This window comes from Pimephales promelas, chromosome 5 (assembly GCF_988280905.1).
Source record: "Pimephales promelas chromosome 5, fPimPro1.hap1.1, whole genome shotgun sequence".
NCBI lineage: Eukaryota > Metazoa > Chordata > Actinopteri > Cypriniformes > Leuciscidae > Pimephales > Pimephales promelas.
The window spans coordinates 2,476,583-2,499,566 of NC_142773.1; the positions used below are offsets into that span (position 1 = coordinate 2,476,583).

Below are 22,984 nucleotides of genomic sequence, written 5' to 3' on the forward strand. Positions count from 1 at the left end.
CTTAGACAACTTTCACTGGCTCTGAGGTCCAGCAGTCCTCTAAATAGACCCCAAATATTAGTTTAGATACTGAGACAAAACATTTGCTTCTCTTTTAATAGCCTACTCTGTGAGCAACATGAATAAAGTGCGATTGTGTTTGCCACCTTCGAGTTTGCTGCTGCTGCTCATTGCCACTAGATGGAGGCATGTGAAACAGAAATTCCAATCCAGTTTCAGTCCTACATACAAAGAGCGCATGAAAAAAAGAATGAATGGGAGATAGCCTATTATTCAAAGAAAAGAAAAAAACACGAGTAAAATTAATAAATGTTTGAATAGAATCGAATGTGAAGATCAAGATGGCATAGTGTTTTTTTTTTTAATCAATAGCCTATATTGTGAACACGAAAAAGCCTAATGAATTAATTTGGAATTTAAAGTCTCATGACTGTATAGATCAAAGGCAGGTCGATACTGCATGACAATGACAATGATATAACATATGACAATGATAAAAGTGTATACGACCTTTGAGGAAATGTGGGCCCATGTATGGTTATTTGTTATTTCGTTATTGTAGTTCTTATTATGTTACAAGAGAAATGTGCAGTTTTATTTAACAGTTGATCAACAATTACTAGCCGGAAGAATTCTCTGATTAGATCTGCAAGTTAGTTATTATATTTTAAGACTTTATGATGAGGGAGAGCGAAAGATTCATTAATTCATTCGTTAACATTTCCTATACAGCCTACTCTGATTTGAGCTTACCCTTTAGATCTATATCTAGATAAGTTTCTGTAAAGGACCTGTTCCACCACAAACCGCATTTGATCCGGTGTTTAGGATCAATGAATATCAATACACTTCCAGTCGTAAAGACAACACGTGAAAGAAATACTGCAACCGCTTAAAAGAAAGTTTCCGATTTGGGAAATGCGACATTTGGCTCTATAGCTATTAGGCTATAGCATAATATAAGAATATCATTTTCTCCTTCATATTCATTACTATTAACAATTATTAAAATCTTTAACAATTCCATGATCTTAGTATAAAGGAAATGTACAGTTTTAGCCTATCCCAAGGCTATTATTTCCCATTAGCCTAAATATTTTAATTCGGTTTGATATTCGAATTGGATACAAAACACCTGATTATTTACGGCTTAGTTACTAGATGTAGCGTAAATATAGCTTAAACATTTATAAATAATTTATTTGATTATTTTTTAAAATAAGAAAATAGATTAAATCGAAAAATTTGAACGGAGGGAAACATTCAATCTTACTACTGCAAGAAAAACGAACACGAGGAAAGCGAGTAATTCACACGTTTTCATTTTTGCATATGAGGGGCTTTAAATAAGGGGGTGAAATCCGGACAGGTTGTTATAGTTACCCAATCCACAGGGGTCCCCCCACCCACCCGTAGACAACCTTATATATATAACACAGAAAGCTTTGCATGTCCCAATAACTATTAAAACAGTGAGTGTCCTGAGCATTGCGGTTCAGGCTGACTGAGTGACTCTATCATCAGAATTTCGCCCGTGGCAAAAGCCTGTGATTGGGTCCGAATGAAAAGCTGCTCTCAACTTTAATATGTGCCTCATGAACGCGCACAGAAGAAGGCTGTAGGACTATCGGAGAATATCGCTCATAATCATCTCGTGTTCTCTTATTGACACACGCGGGCGAGTGTGCATGCGTGCGTGCGTGTGTGTGTGTGTGTGTGTGTGTATGTGTGCGTGTGTGTGTGCGTGTGTGTGTGCGTGCGTGTGTGCGTGCGTGTCTGTTTAAACCTAACTTTTTAAAGGATGATATATTTTGGATATTTCCTTTTTCTTTTTTGTGGGCTCACGCGTGTCATGGCAAGCTACCCGATATGGTGGTAAGTTTTATTACCTTTTTAACCTTTCTATGTGAAAATACAATGAGTCTGCTAGTCTAGAAAGGGTAAATGACAAGCTTTCAACTTGACAATGTTTTGGAGATTAAAAATGTCCATGACGTCAGCTGAACTGGTGATGATATGATAGATTACGTGATATCTATCTATCTATCTATCTATCTATCTATCTATCTATCTATCTATCTATCTATCTATCTATCTATCTATCTATCTATCTATCTATCTATCTATCTGTCTGTCTGTCTGTCTGTCTGTCTGTCTGTCTGTCGTGCACCTGTTAATAGTTAAGCTACCGTAAGTAAATTGTTGAATCAACTTTTCTCAACATTGACCTAAGATATGTGTAACAACTCATGTTTAATTTGTTCGTAAAAATCATGCAATTGATTTATTAAAAGAGTGAGTATAGGCTAATTAGTTTTCAACTATTAAAAAGTAAAAATGATTCAGATGTCGTCTGTTTGTCACTAATATCGTTTATGACAGGCTGGAACTTCTCCAATAGAGGACTTAAAAAGCGCGTTGTCTTTAAATGAAACAGCGAGTGTAGTTGTAAAAGATCGATGCTGTTATTGTAGCTGTTCAATTTGTTTCGTTAATCAGATCGGAAACTAAATTTGTATTTAAATTAGGCCTATAATATTTTCAACATTGGATTTTAGTTGTTGTACTATTTTTATTAACATTATTTGATTGGCTATTGAAAGCTTAGTTGTTGTCATTTAAATAAAACACCTTTAGTAATAATATAATAAATAGGCAATTGTAACTGAGGAGGCTGGACAATTATTTATTGTTAAGAATGCAGAATTGCATAATCATTTGACACTATATTTAAACGAATTTAACAGAAGGTATTTGCCATGAAATATAAATGCTTGCACAAAAATTTCATACCTGACAAAAACATTCAAGGTGTTCTCTTGAACAGATTTCACTGGTACACCTAAAAGATCATTGTTTCAGGGAGGCAAGACAATAAAGCTGAGTTTTCTCAGTGGTTGTAAAAGCTGTAATTGAGTAGGTCATTAGTCACAGTCCAGGCCACTCTTTTTTGTTAATTGTTGTCTGTCTGACCCTCTTGAGATTTTAAAAGCCGTGCTTTCCTTCTCATTCACAATGCCAATTCAGAGAACAGCATCCAGAAACTTCTGTTGCTTATAATGAGTATCCAACCCTTGTGAAAAAGAAGTACACTTCATTGTATTGAAAGTGGACTTGTCTTCTACTTCAAAACTTAAAAGTATATATATATATATATATATATTAAACTGGACTTTAATATAATATTAATGAAATAAGGTCACTTAGGTGGACCTTACAACACAACTCACTTTTAAAAAGTGCACTTTGTGTTAAAGTCAAATTAAAAGTTTTACTTAAAGGACTTGTTATGTTTTAATAATCTATGCTTTAAAGAAGTACACCTATTTCATTGTGTTTACATGCACATGTAAAGCACTTTCTTATAATGTTAACTGTTGTGTAGTTATCAAATAACCTTAGTTTTAACAGAAATGACATTAAGCATAAATGCTTGTTCATTCAACTCTTTAACACGTTAACCATATTTCAAAGACAATTGAAGTAATTATGAGATTACATAAAGGTGTAATAATAATAATAATGAACTTTAATTTAAAAAGAGCTTTTAAAAGCAGCTTTTCAAAGCATTGTAATAAAAGCAATGCAATTGTGTACTTAAGTCATATACCCAAGAGGGTCAAAACACTCTTTTTATTTTTTTAATTGCATTAAATATACATTTTTAATTTTAATACATTTTCATTGATTGTAAATAACATAAAATTAGGTCTCCAAAAACAGCCCATTTAGCATTTAAATGTATTATTTCCATAATAAGAATGTTTGAAAAATATGCAAAAATGCACTTCTTTTTCACAAGGAAACTTATGCTACACTTACCATCAAGGTATAAATTGTCTAGTGAAAGAAGATATACAAGAAACGATAAAAACACTGAGGTGTAAAACTATCTATACCAATCAATATATACTGTAATATATTAAAATGTGAGAATTCAGAAGTAGGCCTATCAGAAAAGTGTCTAGTTTTCTTTTTTCTATGCTGTTTGTTGTTGTTGTTGTTGTTGTTGTTGAATGTGAGCCCATTTCTCTTGGTTAATACAATCACCTTTGGACATAAATAAGGTATGAATAAAGTCATTGAAGTTTGTCGGATTTTACAGTATGTGGACAGATTGTACTTTAAGAATCAAGTGCAATGCGTCACAGAGTTTCAGTGTCCCATAACAGAAGGGACATGCTTGGAAACATACTGAAATCGCTGGGCAAGTTCAACAGGGTGGCCTGTGGTTCTCCAGCTGAGAGAGTTATGTGATATGATAACCTGCTGCAGGACTGCTCATGTCCATGCAGGGGAGACCTTAAAATTATTGGTATACACAAGCATCTATACTACAGTAATAGCCAGCTAACACAATCTATACTACCAGCTACTAACATCTAATCCGTAACCTATGTACTTATGTATTTTTGCTTCGGCCACTATGAAGGAGGTTTTTGACATGGATCAGGTATAGAGACCAGGTTCATGGCTTCCTTCTTCTCCTTATGAGATGGTGTTGCCTGACTGCACCCTAAACACCACCCCCCACGCTCCACCTTAAAAGATAAATACCTGGAGGTGAAAGCTTGCCACACATTCCTTCTCCCAAACACTTCTCTCTTGATGTCAAAGTCGGCTCTGTGGCCCCGGGGCCTACGAGTAAAGTGGTAATTCAGAGGTGCACTTGCTTGGGCTTGCTGAAATATGCATTAAAATCTAGACTGGATACACTTCAGATGAAAAGTGAGCAAATATATCTAAGACTCCAGAGCAAATGGAAATGTTCATTTCTGTCCTTTTGTCTTTTAATTACCTAAGATTTGGGGGATGTAAAAGACAAAACTGTTCTTCCGGGGTGGAGGCAGGGTGTCAGTTTGGTCATACTTTCATTTGGGACGTCACATAGCACATAGTTCAAAGATTTGCACAAGCACATGGTTCAAAGAATGCCATGAGTTCCACACACCTGATGCAAATTAGAACAACCTTATAAATGCTTGTGTTGCATGTGATTGATAATATCTACAGATATAGTTAAAGAAATATCAGCAATCCAATCTTAGTGCAGCGATACATTGACAACGAATCCGGTTTGCCCAGTGTGCTGAGATTCTCCGATCTCTATTGTGTTGGTTTGAGTTCTTCGTTCTTACTAAATGATGATCTCAAAATCATGAGCTAGCCTACAACAGATGACTGAGGCAGACACACGCCCAAGACAGCTGAGCATGAGGACATGTCATTGAAACACCTGTTCACTTCACTCAGCGTCGGTGACGTCTCAAATTTATCAGCTTCTGGCAAAGTACAATAACAAAGTGTGAGGTGGTGATTCTAGCCGTCAACAGAGCCTATTAATTATCACTTTAGTCTTGACTGCAGTATAGCTGAGGGCTGTCCACGCTTGATGGAACCCACAAACTGTTTGCCAGCTTTAAAAAAAATAGAGAAGAGGATAGAGGAAGAGTTCTAGCTGTAAAAATGATTGGATGATCCATTATTGAAACTATCAGTGCATGCACACCTGTGGCATCATGTTGAAGTTGCTTGGCAACAGTTAGCCTAATGATCTAATATTACTCTCAATCAAGACTTATCTGTGGTGAAATGATTGTAACAGCCTCTTTTTGCCTTAGTAATGAAACCTCTCAAGAATATGTCATCATCATGATTACAACATCATCATGATTTGTTGTATAGGTCATTTATGTTGATTTAAATTAAACATTGTGGATTATAACGTAGTTTTTTGTTTTTATTTTACAATACAGTACGTACAAAAAAAGTACAAAAAACCCTCAAAAGTAGAATGCATTTATAATAAGACTAATTAGGGGAAATGTGCTTATTTGCTACAAAAATAATGGCACGTTTGCATTGTAAAACAATGCAAAATTAAATGTTAACATGGATGAAATAGGCTTAAATGAGGGAATTTATTATTATCATTATTTTATTTGGGGGTTAAATGCAACCAAGGGCGATTTTTGTGCAATTTATCCTATTGTTCTACACTGTAAAAAATAAATCCGTAATTTTTACGGTAAAACAAAACGGCAGCTGTTAAAACTTCACCGTTAAAAATACGGTAGGAACGTTAATGGTTTTACAGACTTAACTTAAAATTTACAGTAATAAATTGTGATTTATTTTCTGATAAAATGTTGATTTAACAAACTTTTGATAAATTGATATCTGTTTTGTACCTTTTGATAAATTGATATCTGTTTTGTGCCATTGTAATGCACTGACAATCAACAATCATCACTGCAATGATGAGATTTACTGTACAGCTCACAAGTAGTCTTCTATTAGAAGATTATTACTTTTACAAAGAAGCTGCACAGTGTCATTCACACATTTAACTTTTTAAATGCAATGCCCATAAAACCCTAATCTACATGACTGATTAAAAAAAAAGAAAGCTATGAGGAACTTTCTGTTAACCAATTAACAGTTTTGCACTGCATCTGTCTTTTACCGTTAAAATCACGATTATTATTTTATTTTATTTTTTTGCAGTCATTTGGCAGAGCCAGGATATTTTCTTAGGGGTGTCACAGAAATGTGAACACCAATTCAATATTAAAATAAATTTAAAAGCACTTGTCTGTTTTAGTGCCTACAACTCAACTGTAGGCTACTTGATTGTAATTGACATAGTGATGAAATATATTAAATAATAATGTGTCCATTCGACTATTCAAAAATGACATACTTTTTTGTTTTTTGCAGAACTGCTTTACAGGTGAAATAGTTTAATAATTTATTTCTTTACAACGGATCTGAATCAACACTGAACTGATTTTAGCTGAACAACAGCCGAAATGCATAATTGTCCTGTCATCACTGTAAAGCTGCTTTAAAACAATTGTATAAAGCACTATATAAATAAAGGTGACTTGACTTCACCTCCAAGCATATTAATAGAAAAGAAGCTCATACAGTTAAAGCTCAACTTGCTCAATCAGCTTGGTTCTGGTTCTCAACACCCATGTAAGCTTCTTTTTTTTGTCATTGCATCCTCAAAGATGAGATGCAGATAGTTGCATAGTTCAAAGATTACTTAGCCTTTATTTAAGAGTGAACTTGTCAATGTACTCTTCGATAACTCTGGGTTAGACTATAGGGTCTGTTTCAAACACATGAAACTGAAAAATAAAACATTCAATATTTAACATTCTCAGTGCAAGAGAATGAAAAAATATGGATCACACTTTATATTAGGTGTCTTTAATATGTACTTACATTAAAAAAATGTTTGGTAAAAAATATATATGTGTGCTAATATTGTATTGCAAAACACTTTTGCTGCTATTGCGGTGAGATACGGGTAAGGCTAGAAACAGGTTTGGTGGTATGGGTAGGTTTAAGGGTGGGTTAAGGTGTAAGGGAAGGGTCAACGGTGTAATTAGAGGAATTAATTACAGATGTAATTACATTCATGTAAGATACCAAATGATTAATCTAAATGTTCAGACATAGTAGCTAAAGACACTTAATATTAAGTGGGATAAAATCCGCATGTGCAAGAAAGGAAATATGACAAAGTCAGCAGCCTACAGAACATAAATGCCAGAGTGTAAATTTAGTAATTTTATGCACACTTAAATGTATTCTATTTTTATGTGTACTTTACCAACTAAAATCGGCACCTATTTTTGAATGCACAGTGCTCGCATTTATTTGTGCATTAAATTACAGTTAAAAATTACGTATATAATGTGTGCCTTATCAGTCATTATATTCACCTGTTGTACATCAGTTAGCTCAACCAATGTGACACAGTAGTGTGTCTAACCAGATCGTTTGCTGCTGAGGGGGCGTAAGTGGAGTCCGAGGGCTTGTGGTGGATGTGTTCGCTATGGTTGTTGGAACATTTTTCAGACTGTTGGAGGCGTATGTGGATATTACTCCCCTGTTTCTCCATTTTCATGTAAAAAAATACAGTAGAAAAAAGAGTAATGTAAAATGCATTCATAATAAGAAGAATTAGGGAAAGGGGTGTGGTATGTGCTTAAAGGGTTAGTTCACCCAAAAATGAAAATTAAGTCATTAATTACTCACCCCCATGCTGTACCAACCCTGTAAGACCTCCGTTCGTCTTCGGAACACAAATGAAGATATTTTTGATTAAATTTGAGAGCTGTATAACTACCACATTGGCTCCTAAGGGACTGCCTCTTGACGGCCCAAAAAGTCAATGAAGAAAATGTTTAAATATCCCAGGTGACTACCGTGGCTCAACTATATGTTTATCAAGCGACGCGAATACTTTTTGTGCGAAAAAACAAACAAAAATAACGAGTTTATTCGACTATTACTTTTCTTCCTTGTAGGCCAGAAACGAGATTTCCTTATAGATTTCCACGACGCATGCGCGAGAACTGAACTGAAGTAGTGTAAGGAGATTGCAATTCTCGCGCATGCGTCGTGGAAATCTAAGGAAGTCTCGTTCTGGCCTACAAGGAAGAAAAGAAATAGTCGAATAAACTCGTTATTTTTGTTTGTTTTTTCGCACAAAAAGTATTCTCGTCGCTTGATAAACATATAGTTGAGCCACGGTAGTCACTTGGGATATTTAAACATTTGACTTTCTGGGCCGTCAAGAGGCAGTCCCTTAGGAGCCAATGTGGTAGTTATACAGCTCTCAAATTTAATCAAAAATATCTTTATTTGTGTTCCGAAAACGAACGAAGGTCTTACGGGGTTGGTACAGCATGGGGGTGAGTAATTAATGACTTAATTTTCATTTTTGGGTGAACTAACCCTTTAATTGTTACAAAAATAGTGTTCCACCAACATGGCTGGTGGCTGGTTCCACCAAGCCCTGAACTGCCTGCCAGTCCTGTATCTCCTGTGATCCCTTCCAGCCTCCCTCTCCCTATTCAGTTAACTGTCGGTTCCTCAGCCCCACCTCTGGTACTCATCAGTCCCGCTTCATCTCCAGCACAGTATTGTGTGGATCTGCCACAGGACTTCAGGCCACCAGCTCCGCCTAGTCGAGAAGATTCTCTAGCTCTGCCCCCAGCTTCAGTTCCCATCACTCCACCGTGGCCTGTCAACCTGTCGGCTCCACCTTGGCTCCTCCCTCCCTCGGCTCCATAGGAAACCATCATCCTTACGACTCCAGTGGGCTCCCCCTTGTCTTACAGGCTTGGTCAGATGTCATCTTCAGTTCAGTCTGGCTCCGTCTTCGTTCCACCTCAGTCTTCAGGTTCCCATGTTATACCTCGGAAGCCGTCGATGCGGCTCCACCTCGGTCTCCAGTCCCAGCAGTCTCATGATGGCATGTCAGCTCCTCCTGGGTCTCCATCTCTAGTGGCCGTTCCAGGGTGGTCCCCAGAACCTTCGACTCTATCCTGGGGCCTCCGACATTCCTTGTCCATTCTCGTCTATGCTACATTGTGTGTAGTTTGGATATCTCCCTATTATCCAGAGTGTCGTCATTAAAAGAGATTATTTTGCATTCGTTTATGTGAGATCATTCGTTTTGTGATCTCACACAGCCTTTTATATTATTATAGAGACATGTTCTTAAATATTTACATGTATGCATTTAGCAGCACTTTTATCCAAATTAGATCCACTAACTTTATTGCATTCAAGGTGTACATTAGATCAATTCATGCATTCCCCAGAAATCAAACCAATCTCAGCGATGCTCTACTGTTTGAGCTACAGGAATACAATAAATATATAAACAATTACATACATTCATGCAACGTTTTGACACTGCTTTAATCATTTCCACCTTTTAATCACGTTATATTAACCCAACTTCTCCTTCTTGTACAACTACTGTTCGCTGTTCACCGTTCATCATCTGAAGCTCCCTTGCAACCTGTGCTTATTTCCGTGTTCGCTCGACTTGCTTCTGGCACTGTGAAGTTTGTGCACGCGCCTGAAAGGTCTCACGTGTTTTATGGTTAAAAAATATAGTTCTAGATCTAAATAAACTCCATTCTTGCCAAGAAAAATAGACAGAAAAGCCAGATGTGTTAGTGTGGCCAAGCATTGTTCAATGGTGGCCCCCTAGTTCTGCCCTTGGGTAGCTCTGAGGTAGGTTGTGTATTTGTATGCATGTAAAAGAAATGCATGTAAGAGTGTGAGACAGACAGGGTGGGCGGGGGGACGTAAACGTCCCATGCCATTGGTTTGAGAGGCTACTTGGCCCCTGAGGCGAAGGACTGACAAAGGCTAAAAAAAGGTCAAATTGTAATAGGAGTTACTTAGTGAACAAATCCTCATAGTTTCGCTACACCCTGCTAGATGAGGTTAGGATCTTCTCTCGAGCCAGTTTCATTCAAGTTCCCTCTTGTTTTGTGCTCTCTTAGTCTTTAAAGTAAAATTCAGATTAAGCTCCTCTCTAAGAAAGATGTAAAAATCCCTGACTCATGGTAAAATAATGCTAGGGATCAACTTATACAAAGCATAACCTATTGAAGTCAGTTTAGACTAGAGCGGCCATAGAAATGACATCAAAGAGTACACCATGCCGCAGAATAACAAGGAAGTTGTTAGCTGCCTAGCAATGTGTAATTCTTTAGTTCACATTTCTCGAGCATGATTGCACAAGTCATTTTTGTTCTCTTTTACAAAGTTCCAATTAATAAACTACGGTGACATGCAATGAAATTAGTGATTTGTTTTAAGCCAACATGGTTTATCAAAGTCACCATGCATTTCCTTTACAACCTGAGATCCATAACTTCCCCCCAGAACAATGGCAGAGAGGAAGTGATGTGGAATGCAGCAGGTATAGGAACTGGCTGGTTGCACATCAGCTGATGAGGGAGTGGTGTATTCTTTGTCATTGAGAGAGCCCTTTAGGTCTAATCACTACAGGTCAGGGGTCACTGAGGGGACCACTTGTTGTGATTAGTAATCAGCTCATAACACAGGTCAACACACACACACACACACAGCTAATTGAGACTGCTCACACCTTTACTGACAGATCCCTTTCATTTGTCAAGCATTTGTCAAATTTCAAGCAAATAAATATGTTAATATGTTTAAACATAAATTCAAAGTCAACATCTTTTTCTGTTTCAAAGAGCAAATTGTTTGTATTGGTTTCTGTATGTGCAGGGGTGTTTGGTGCTTTAATCGGATGTGTGTCCAAACTACATTGCCAGGCTAAAAAAAAAAAATGGATTTAAATAAACAAATGCTTAAGAATGAATTCACTACGTCTGGGTTTGCTGTATATTCTTGGGTTTTCTCTAAAAAAAAAAATTACTGGTCCAATCAGTGAACAGAGGGAGTGGCTGAGAACGATGACGTTGAAGAGCGCTAGTTTGAGTTGTATATATGCCACGACCAATTGGTTATGGCAGATCCAGAGTGGCTCTGGGCAGATCCAATAGTTTTAAACTTCAACAGAGGACCCGTCTACAAGGAAGTGAACACTTGTCAATGGAGCGAGGCCAGATTCTCTGTACAAATGAAATGCGTACAAGAGTCTGGTCAATATCATGTATTGCCACGATATCAATATTTGGTCAATATCTTGTATTGGCAATGCAAGTGTCAAGCACTCTAAAAAGTCTCCTCCATCAAAGACTTTCCCTAAGATTTTCAATGAATTTAGGGTCTGGACTCATGTGTAGATTCATGTGTGAAAATGATTCTTTATGCTCCACTCAACCATTCTTTCACTGTTTGAGCCTGACGATTCTTGACATTTTCATCCTGGAATATGAAATGATGTGTTTTCATACATAGTTGTTTAAGAAATGAAAAGCTGCACACTCCATCAGTTAGGGTTAGAAGAGCTGTTCCCAAACAGATAACATGGATCATTTTTGAGTATGAATGTGTCATTTTTAGTACTCAAAAATTAACTCCAGATTTCATAAAACAGCAAGTCACTAAACGTAACAACAAAATCAATAAGAAAACTGTGTAAATACAGCTAAACAGATTGAATAGGCTTTTATTCACATTTAAACAATGAGCAGTGGACATAAATAGAAGCTCAACTGAACCTGCTTAAGAGCAAACCTCTTGCTGAAGCTCAAACGTGCTGCATAACACGAGTATGAACCTCATTGGTTCTTGCTGAAGCTCAAACATGCTGCGTAACACGAGAATGAACCTCATTGGTTCTTGCTGAAGCTTCATCATATAAAACAATCGTGTCTCATGAGGCATTAATGACAAAATTGAAATTTTAAGGTGGATTATACCTTAATTATTCATTCCCCAGTGAGTTACTTACTTAATTTTATAATATAATATAAATAACATTGATATTTACACTTAAATTAAGTACTAATATAAAATTTACTTTTATATTTTTTTTAAGTCAATTATTCAGGAAGAAATTACATGACAAAAAATAACCATCACTGTTCAACTGTTTGAGCGGTGAAGTATGTCAACGTAAATAATGCAGCAAAGTTTGTTTCTAGAAGAAAATAGCGCCATAGTCAGGCTTAAGTTCAGTGATGGTTAATTTTTGTTGTAAAATAGTTATTAATTTAGTTCATTGATATAGCCGCTCTGGAGAAAACCGTGATGTCATCGTCCAGTTCAGTTCAGTTCTAGGATAATGCTGGAAACAGTAGCAATGCACCAATATTACCAACAGCTGACAAACTTTCCAAAACATTGCAATGGAAACTCTGATTTGTAGGTGAAAAACATGTCAGCACATGTCACATCTGAGCGGTGTGTCATCAAAGAATGGTCGAGTTCAAACTATCCTCTGATGCTCAGCCAGACCAGTGCACACTGTGTCATTACATGAAGCCACAGACCTATTTCACTTTTGGACAGTTTAAGGATGTCGGTGGCCCTTAATGACAAGGTACCTGTCGCGCACTGTGAATCCTTAATCAGTATACTACCCCTGTCTCAGCTGGCTCTTTTATGTTTGTTTACCACTTAGCAATGTGTTTTTCTGGCTTTATCTGAACCCCTCCCACAAAGCAAAAGATCTTCAATGCCTATGACAGGTTCAAACAATACAAGCCTCAGTAGTTCTTACAGCAAATTTTTTTGAACTGCTGTGGCACTGGCACATATACAACGCAAAGTGTTAATGCCAATTGATCTCCTCCTTCTGGGACCTTGAGTCCACACACATTACACTTTGATCTTATAATTGTTCTAATTAAACTGTTTTTGACTATTTCAGCCAACCTTGTAAATGATACACCCATCATAATGCTGTAAGCATGTGTAGTTAGTAAAGAAGGGTCTGTGTTTTAAGCTAATAAATTAAAGGGATAGTTCACTTTGATATGTTTTAACTTACCTCAAGGGCATCCAAGATGTAGGTGTCTTTGTTTCTACAGTATTTTCAATTTTGATATTTTTCGGTCAAACCGTTGTTGTCTATCAGTCATATAATGCAGGTTTAGGGGGTCCACCCTGGGTTCACCTCGAAGTGCATGCACAGAGAAGTCAAAATTAAACATGATTTAATGACGTAAAAGTAAGTACACATTGATGGCCTTAGACACGAAACGAGCGGTTTGTGTGAGAAAACGAACAGTCTTTTTTTCGTTTTTACCTCATGTAACCACAGTCACGTCTAACTGATCTGAAGGCACGGGCGCTTCGGTCTGCGCATGCGCCGGAAGTGATCGCTTGCGCGTGTACGTCACTCATTGTTTACACAGAGATTTCGGAAGTTTTACCTTTCACTGTGAAGATGTAAACATATTTAGATATACAGGAAATCACAATGGAAGACGATTTCGATATAACTAAATATGTTTAGTAAAACTTCCGAAGTCTCTGTGTTTCATTTTGTTTAATTTTGACTTCTCTGTGCATGCTCTTCGAGGTGAACCCAGGGTGGACCCCCTAAACCTGCATTATATGACTGACAGACAACAACCGTTTGACCGAAAAATATCAAAATTGAAAATACTGTGGAAACAAAGACACCTACATCTTGGACGCCCTTGAGGTAAGATAAAACATGTCAAAAATGAATTTCAAAGTGAACTATCCCTTTAAATTCCATCTGAAATATGAGCATCAAATGTTTCGGTTTGGATGTAGGACCACAGCATAGAATGCTAGTGTACCGACGGGCTACTTAACTAGCCAAACCAGAGAGAATACCTGGGTAAACCATCTCAACCAGACACATCCGTGCTAAACAGGTCCATCCATTAGCAAAACAACATAAAGAGGCTGACAAGCCATTCTGCTCTATTAGTCTTTTCAGTAGGGATATTCATTAATTCTGCATTTTATCTCTAGATATGTATTGAAGCTACTAGATTTGTTTCAAATCTGGTTTGTACTAGTCAGTTGCTCACCTCCATGTTTTCCTCGGCAGGTCTTTGGCGGTGGGACACCAGTACACTTCTTTGGGTACCCAGCCCATCATGTGTAGCTCAATTCCTGGTCTGGTGCCCAAACAGCTCCGCTTCTGCCGCAACTATGTGGAAATCATGCCTAGTGTGGCAGAGGGGGTGAAAATCGGCATCCAAGAGTGTCAGCATCAGTTCCGTGGCCGCAGATGGAATTGCACTACTATCAATGATAACCTGGCCATCTTCGGACCAGTGTTGGATAAAGGTAGGAATACGATGAGAGAATCCATGCAAATTAATGGGAATGAGAGATAGTTGAAGAAGATAGTTGGGAACAGAACAGGAATTGCCAGTAGTAACAACCATACCGAAATACATACAGGACATTTACACTATTTTGCAATGGTGGTTAACCGATATGGGTTTATTAATCAGTCTATATTATGCAATATTAATTGTAAATCAGATGGTTCCAAATGTACATTTGTTGCTTTTAAATGTTTTGGCTGATTCTTATAGATGTAAAAAAAAATTATGAATTACAAAAAGCCACAGTTTGTACATTTTTAAGAGCAAGAAAGCCTTTATCCACCCCATAATGAAAGCGAGCTGAAAATCATTTTTCACTCTGTGTTTCTTTGTATTCAGTGGCTATGTAACATTATGGTTTCTCAATTACAACAAAAGTCCCTGTTTGCACACAGCTCTGATTGCTGAGATTACTCTGTTGTTCTGTGCACATTATTTATTTGCTGCTCTCTAATCCCACTCTCAATGGGCATTAGTCAGTTGCACTGGACTATGACCGTTTGTACAGATGTAGTGATGTACGCGTGTAAAGTGGGTGGGACGTGTTTTGTTTGTTTCTGTCGAAGGGAATCCCCACATTTCTCATTGCGTTTGTCCCGGCACAGTAAAAGTAATGCATCTCCCAGCAGCAACACACTGACGCTCCTTAAAGGCACTTCAGAAGTATCTCACTGTGTGTGTAACACGCACACATTAACAGACATACTTCACAGCTCAAATGGATTACATTGCCAGCTTGTGTGTTTGTCTAAGGTGAAGTTATGAATGTGTTGTTTTGGTCTTTAATCAGTTGGGATTCTTGTCTGAGGCACAAGTCTGTGCATAACACATAGTTTAGGGTTATGTAGATTTGAGGTGGCATTTTCAGCAAAAGTCCCAAATCAACTATTTTGCTAAGGTAAGCATTATTGCTATGCTATTGAATTGACAAGGTACTGGTAAATATTGTAGTAAACTACAGCTATTGAGGTTTTTGAGCTGTTTAAATTTTAATATTTTTTAAATACATAACTATTAAGTGATTTATTTATTCATTTTTTATATATAACTTAGTTGAAATTTATGTAATATTTTGCCATATTTATGTGAATATAACAATGCTATTAAAATGATTGTACCATTTTAAACTGGTTTAAATACAAACTGCTTCACTTAAGCAAATCAGACTTCCCAGTGAGAAAAGGGGTATTTTAGGCCAGTTTTGGGGGTTTATTTTATTACCGGTTCACTTGGCTCAAAGCTGTGTGTGAAATACCATATTACAAAATAGCCATGTAATATTTTGTCACATAACACCATTACGCTTTGTAGAAGTAGCTTGTGGTTTTTAAAACAGCTGAGCTACTGTAAGAGTTAGGTTATAGTTAGGTTTTTAATTCATAAGTTCAATTAAATTAGTCTGGAATATCTAGATTTTTAAAAAAAAGTAGAGATGTGTTTAATAGGCTTTTGGCTACCTGTTGCTGCTTTTATTCCCAACTGTTGTATCAGTTCCCCTCTCATTGTCCTGGAGAAACGAGGGGTCAGGGTACAAGGGGCCAAAGCCCATCGAGGAGCCGCAGTTGGGATGAACCGGCTACGGTGGAAGGCGGTGTCAGCCGAGCCAATTGCTTTTAATAAACTCTCAAGCAATTGTTACATTGATGGAGAGGGCTTGAGCCCAAGCGGGTCACTGATGATGGGAGGACTGCTCAGGTCTTCTCCATTGTAGTGTTAATAGCCACTCTATATTCCCTGCAGTTCCCCCTCCTCCGGTCTAAATTGAAGGGGAGATTGGTCTAGGACAGGGGTGAAGGAGGTTTAAACCAGGTCAGTCACCGGGGTCCAGGGGTGGCTTTAGTAAATCATTTTGATTGGATTAAAGCTTCTGAAGCTCTTAATAATGTGAGAGGTCAAAGCGGGCAGATTAAGTGCTTTGTTGGGGGCGGTTTAAGGACCGCGTCGAAGCTCAGAAGCTTTTCATAGAGCTGAAAGAAGAGCAGCTCTCACTTTCGCTCCTTTCTGACTAACGCTGTTACTTTTGCGGAGCTAGTGCCATTGTGTGGTGGTGTTAATGTCTGTGGTGCAGACGGATATGTGCCGGTTTCCTACTCTGTTTTGTGCTGGGCTGAATGGAGCACTGATCTTTAATAGGTCTTCAGTGGCTTGTTACTGACAATCACACAACTGTCTGAGATCTGCAGCATTTGAGGTGATAGCAGAGTACTTACTCCTATGAAGTGACAGTCTGGCCCTGTATGGCTATCAGAAAATGTTTGTTCAAGCGTCCCAGTCACTGGCTCAACTTAGAATTAGGGCGGCATCTGTTTGCTTGTCCTTTGGCAGATGAGGGGAGTTTTGCTTGTTTTTGTATGCCTACTGTATTGTTTTGCAAAGATAAACTGCCACTCCAATCTCAGCCTCACCTCTCTATTTTACAGTGTTGCCCCGGGCTACGTCTGCATCTGCGCTCATTAATTTACATTAACCAAAGTGTCAAAACATGGCCCACTGGAATCCACTCGCGATGAAAGGAGAGTCAGCGCAGGTGTTCTTGAAAAGTGTGATGAACACACCTTTGGCAGACAACGTTGCCAGTCGCATGCGAGCTGTAATTGGACACCAGAATTAACGTGTTTTTACTGTCACTTGAGATTTCTGTTGTTACTGAAAGCAGACGTGGTAACAAGTGGGTATTTATTTACACTCAAATAACTTTGTGGCCTAGTGGCATTTTACGTACCTGTACCTCTGCATTGTCTTTGTGATATTTGTTCAAAATAGATTTTCTTTGCAATTTCCTCAGACATTTGACAAGCAATAAAATTGCATCTGGGTGTCAATGAAACCCTTTTTCATTGGAATTCCTTAAGGGCCATCATCGCGTTGGCCACCACCACAAAGTAAAGCAAAGGAATCCCATGACTCTTAATGCTAACACCCTCATCTAAACCAACTTTGCATGAGGTCAGGCTACCCGGGTTATGACCTCTGCCCTCAGGAGGAGAAACTGTTACAATTTAGGATGTACTGATAGCACCATGCCTTTCATCAAATGCATGTTTAACTGTGCATGGGGGAGGTCTGCTCACCGGCATGTCATTAACTCTGCCCAAGAAAGAAAGAACGGGGTGTGGCAAACTGAGTTGATGGTGGGACCTTAGCCCCGCCTCCTGCTGGGCCCAACTCACCACACAATATCTAGGCGACCATAAGATTAAGCCAGAGAGAAAGCTCCTTTCACAATTCACACGCCCTTTAGATTGTTTTATTAAACCATTTCAATGGGGATTTCCCCGTCTGCCGACAAGTGGGGTCCAGCCAATGCATAGTTCTCTGTTGCTATGACTTAACTTGGTCCCCACTAATCACTGGCAAGGGCAAATTTCATATAAAATATCGGGGGGCTTTTGTGTGTGTAATTCACCATGACAGTGGAAGCACAATGGGGGATTCAGGATCCCAGCAGGTAACAGGGACCACTTGCCATGTGAGCGTCCAGCAAAGTTAGCCAGAAGGTGGGCAGCAGGGGTCAACCGTTGTCGCAAATAATCAGTCTAATCGAGCTTCACCTGCATTCCTTTCTCAGGTAAAGACTCCCTACCACTCTAAAGTGTCTTTATGTCTAATATTTATCCATTTTTTATCCATTGTTCCTTTGGATATTAATATGCCTCCTCTTTCCCCCAATGTTGTCTTTCCTTTACCCATTTCATTTCAGACAGCTGTATTTGACCCACATTTTATTGGCTTCCTGATCATAAAACATAGGCCACTCAGTTTTAAATTGTAATGTATTGGCCCTTTCAGGCCTGGCTATTGGCCCCCAGTCACTGTATGATTTGGTTGATGGATATGGAAGCCGAAGTTGCTAGTTTGAGCAAGAGAAATCAAAGGCATCTGTGCTACAGTTTCTAAAAAAAAACAGCAACTGATATAGGTTTTATTATTTTTGTAGTTAAGAACAAAGAAACGTTGTTTTGGGTGGTAATTTCAATCGAAACATTCAAAGGCACCAAATCTCTTTGTCATTATAATTAGCATTAAGGAATAAGAAAGACTTGTGGCCAGTTTTGCAACATCATTATATCTAGCCTTGATTTCTCCAACCAGTTGAAACCTGCAACAAAGGAAGACCTGATTCACGTCTCCGCAGCCGTTTCCTCTCTCCAGCAAGTGCAAGACTGCACAAGACCACAGAGTATTTATCACAATTACCAACCTCATTAGCTGTCTCTTGGAAAATGCTTTTAAGTTTGTATGGGGCCCTCGTCAGCAAGAATTGTCATAAAATCCCCTGTTAGACAGAATGTTGGATCATCTTCGAGATTATAATCAACCAAAAACTTGCATTGTTCATTCTTCGAAATAATTCTGAAAGTAACGCGCTGGGTCTTGTTACCACAATTCGACAGTGAGTCTTAGCTATGAGTAATACGGGTCTATTTCTCCACCTCAGAGTTGCTTAATTGAGTCTTTCTAATTATAGACTTGTCAGCGTTGTATTTACCTTATCTGAAAGGATATGCTTGGTCTTCCCTGACTCATGCCTTAGTAATGCCTCACCTTGTGCACAAAGAGACCCGAATGAACTGCCTTTACCTACAAATTTGACCGCATGCTCATAAGATGTTTCATTGAATTCAATATTTTTATGGGAACAATAATGTCAGGACAAAGAATTGAATCTCCCAATGAACCGTAACTTCTTTATAACGTCCTGAGATGTAACTCGTGTAACATTGCTTGTTTTCTCTGTCCATTTCCATAGCCACCAGAGAGTCAGCATTTGTCCATGCAATTGCCTCAGCGGGGGTTGCATTCGCTGTGACGCGGGCTTGCTCCGAGGGCTCTGCCACCATCTGCGGCTGTGACACGCGGAGGAAAGGACCACCAGGCGAGGGCTGGAAGTGGGGTGGCTGCAGTGAGGATGTGGATTTTGGCAGCATGGTATCACGAGAGTTTGCCGATGCTCGTGAGAATCGTCCAGACGCTCGATCTGCTATGAATCGCCACAACAATGAAGCTGGACGTGTGGTGAGCACTTTTTTTCCTGGTTATGCTGGCCTGGTCCTAACAAAACACATTTTTTTTTCCCCCAGTAGCTTAAAATTGCAAATTGCAATGCTTTTATGGTAAACATATAGCATGCAGTACAGTGCTAAGTTCTATATTCTGTTTTCCTATTTTGCCCTAGTCAATCACTGACCACATGTACCTGAAATGCAAGTGCCATGGACTTTCGGGCAGCTGTGAGGTGAAAACTTGCTGGTGGTCGCAGCCTGACTTCCGGGTGATAGGCGACTACATGAAGGATAAGTATGACAGTGCATCTGAAATGGTGGTGGAGAAACATCGGGAATCACGAGGTTGGGTCGAAACCTTACGGCCAAAGTACACCTTCTTCAAGCCCCCTATTGAAACTGACCTTGTCTACTATGAAAGCTCACCTAACTTCTGTGAACCCAACCCAGAAACCGGCTCCTTTGGCACCCGTGACCGTACGTGTAACCTGACATCACACGGCATCGATGGCTGCGACTTGCTCTGTTGCGGTCGAGGCCACAACACTCGAACTGAGAAACGCAAGGAGAAATGCCACTGCATTTTCCACTGGTGCTGCTACGTGAGTTGCCAGGAGTGTACGCGAGTTTATGATGTCCACACCTGCAAGTAAGCACCAATCCAAACCAAAACCAGATTTGTGAACATTCGAGGGCCTTTCTCCGAAAACCTGTGGGCTGAGTTGAATTGACAATCACAAAAAAGATACAGTGGACAGTAAATTAATTCTAAAAGACCTTCGATTAGAATGCTGTTTAAACTTACAAAAAAATAAACCCTTTATTGTCCACCTGGACCATTGTTGAGGAGAAACACAGGCCTGTGGCTCAGCTTTGGAAGTGACTAATCGTTTCCATTCTGATATGGGTGGGCATAAGTGATGGATCAGATTACTAGAGACTCAGGCCCTAGGGACCTTGACCAATTGTGTCTCCAAGAAAAGAACAGAAAATCTTTAAAAGGGAGAGGATTTGTCGGCACGTGGCAGCAAACTCAGATGGGAGAACTCTGAAAAAACAAATGCAGCATAAACCGAATACCAGGGTTTGCCCAACAGTATGAAATATGTTTATAGTTGCGTTTTAACAATAGCCTTACTACTAACACCATTAAAGAAGCTATTTGTGTCTTATTTTAATAAATATTTTAAAGTGCATTCCAACATACCAGCAAACATTCAATTAACAAATTCCTTTACAACATAATGTTGTTTCTGTGTGTAGGACCAAACATTGAACTTATTAGGTTGAGTTTATAGTAAGTTACTAACATTACGTTATGAATGCACTTGTCCCCGAGTGAATGTCTGTAGATTGTATGTCATTGTTTTCTTGATATGATTTTAGAACTCATTGCACATATCAAGTCTTCTTCTAACTAATGTCGTTTAGGCTGCTTTCACACTTGTTTTGATTGCTTGGTCCAAACCAGAGTTCACTTGCTCCCTCTTATTCCCCAACCTTGCTGGATTATATTCACACTGTATTTTTGAATCCGATCCATGGTATGTTTGCGTCATCATTGCAGCAGCTGTTTACCCCTTTTGCTAGTTAACAAATACAAAATGGACAGCCAGGCGCAGTTTTGTACTTAGTTTTTTGAATCTTTGCTTTTGTTTCCAAACCATCAACACAGAATGACACACCATCAATAGTAGTTTTCCCCAAAGATCAATACTCTATTAAAGCTAAAACAAAAAGATTTCAGCACTTCTATCTTGAAATGGAGCATGATATTCATTTGCCCTGTGTGTATGTGACAGTATTATTAATATTTCACAGACAGAGAGGTTTATGACATTTCAGAATGAATATGCAAGGTAATTGTGCCTTTTTTGACCAGCTGAAACATTACATGAAGGGTCCAAAATTAACAATCAAATGTGCCAAGTGTCAAATGCGGGTAAATAATAATAATTATTTTTATTATTTTCAAAAGAAACTAATGCTAAACAGAATATCTTTTTGTTAATCCACCCACCTTTGACAGGTGGTGAAAAGTTGTATTATTATTATCATTTTAGTTTGGTAAAAGGTTAATTTTGGACCTTGATTATAGGTTTTGTATCTGCTATATGACAAAATGAATTATTTAGTTTTTATTCACAATTATAATACTCAAGTATCTGCCTTTAATAGCCATTATATGTGAATCCATGACCAAAATTAATGTTTTTATTATTGTGACTTTACCTACCCCGTTTGAATGTTAGTAGCAGTGCAGAAACTAAATGAACTTTCATTTATAATGCTGCTAACTATTTACAGGTTTGTTGTTATATTTATGTGTGATTATGTGCTTGTGGATTTGTTTTTCTCCATGTAAATCTACTGTAAGTGTCTAGGTGTTTGTATGTAAATGTGTCTGTATATGTGCATGACTCTTTGTTTTCTTCTTTCTGTGAAAGACACTGTGTAAGCATAGTTAACAACTAAAATGTGAAGTTTTCTACTAATGGAATCTTGATAGAGTTTGTATTCGTTAACCAAATAGAGATATTCTAACACTTTTGCGTTTCCTTTTGAACAATAGCTTGTGAAATGTATGTACTCTATGAAATCTGAGATGCATTGGATATGGTGTTAGTAAAAGCCACGGTATATTTTGACAGAATAGCAATGAAAAATTATATACAACCAACTTTCTGAGGAATATTTTGTGATCATAAATATGGTCCTGTGTGTAAGTATCTGTATCTATTTGCATCTAGTAACCATACCCTGCAATACATTAACTACAAATCAGTCTAATATCACAGGGAAATGTGAGAAGGCAGAGATAAAACCCCGGCTTGTAAAATTCTTTGGCAGAAGTTCTTTTCACAGATCTTTCCTGAAAGATGAATGAACTCAAGTTTTCTCTTGCCCATCTCACACTGATTTAATCTTTCATCAATCAGGGATCATTTCAAAGCACATGCCCTATTCAGCACAAAGCTTTATTTAACGTTATGATCCGCCCCTAACTACAAAATCAATACTTCTTGTTTTTATGTGTACATCACTTCATCTAAATTACGATTGTTTGCTTCCACACAGTTCAATTTGTATTCTAAACACGGTCTTAAATTCCAAAGTTTTGTACAGACTAGTTCGGTGTTTATGGATTTCTAAAGTCGGAGGATTTTTTATGATTATTTATTTTACTGTAATGTGTATATATTAGTAAGAGTATATATTTGCTGACGAAAGATTATTACTTGTGTGGAAAAAATGTTGTTTTGTGTAACAGTTTTACCAGCAACCAGAAACTGTTGTTGCTGCTTTTTTCACTGACCACATAGGATGCACTGTATGTCCTGCTCTCTGTTACTAGAATTCTAGCTGTTAATGTTATAACCAAATTAAATAAAAATTACAAGCGAA

The 22,984-nt window shown here is 38.1% G+C and overlaps 1 protein-coding gene across 1 annotated transcript; it reads left to right on the plus strand.

The window, feature by feature from the left end:
* The first annotated feature begins 1,452 nt into the window (after window positions 1-1,452).
* wnt3a (wingless-type MMTV integration site family, member 3A) lies at window positions 1,453-22,984 on the plus strand. The gene is made up of 4 exons (XM_039679255.2): window positions 1,453-1,875; window positions 14,291-14,532; window positions 19,327-19,592; window positions 19,753-22,984. The coding sequence occupies exons 1-4, from the start codon at window positions 1,802-1,804 to the stop codon at window positions 20,230-20,232; spliced, it is 1,062 nt and encodes a 353-aa protein (XP_039535189.1). The 5' UTR covers window positions 1,453-1,801; the 3' UTR covers window positions 20,233-22,984.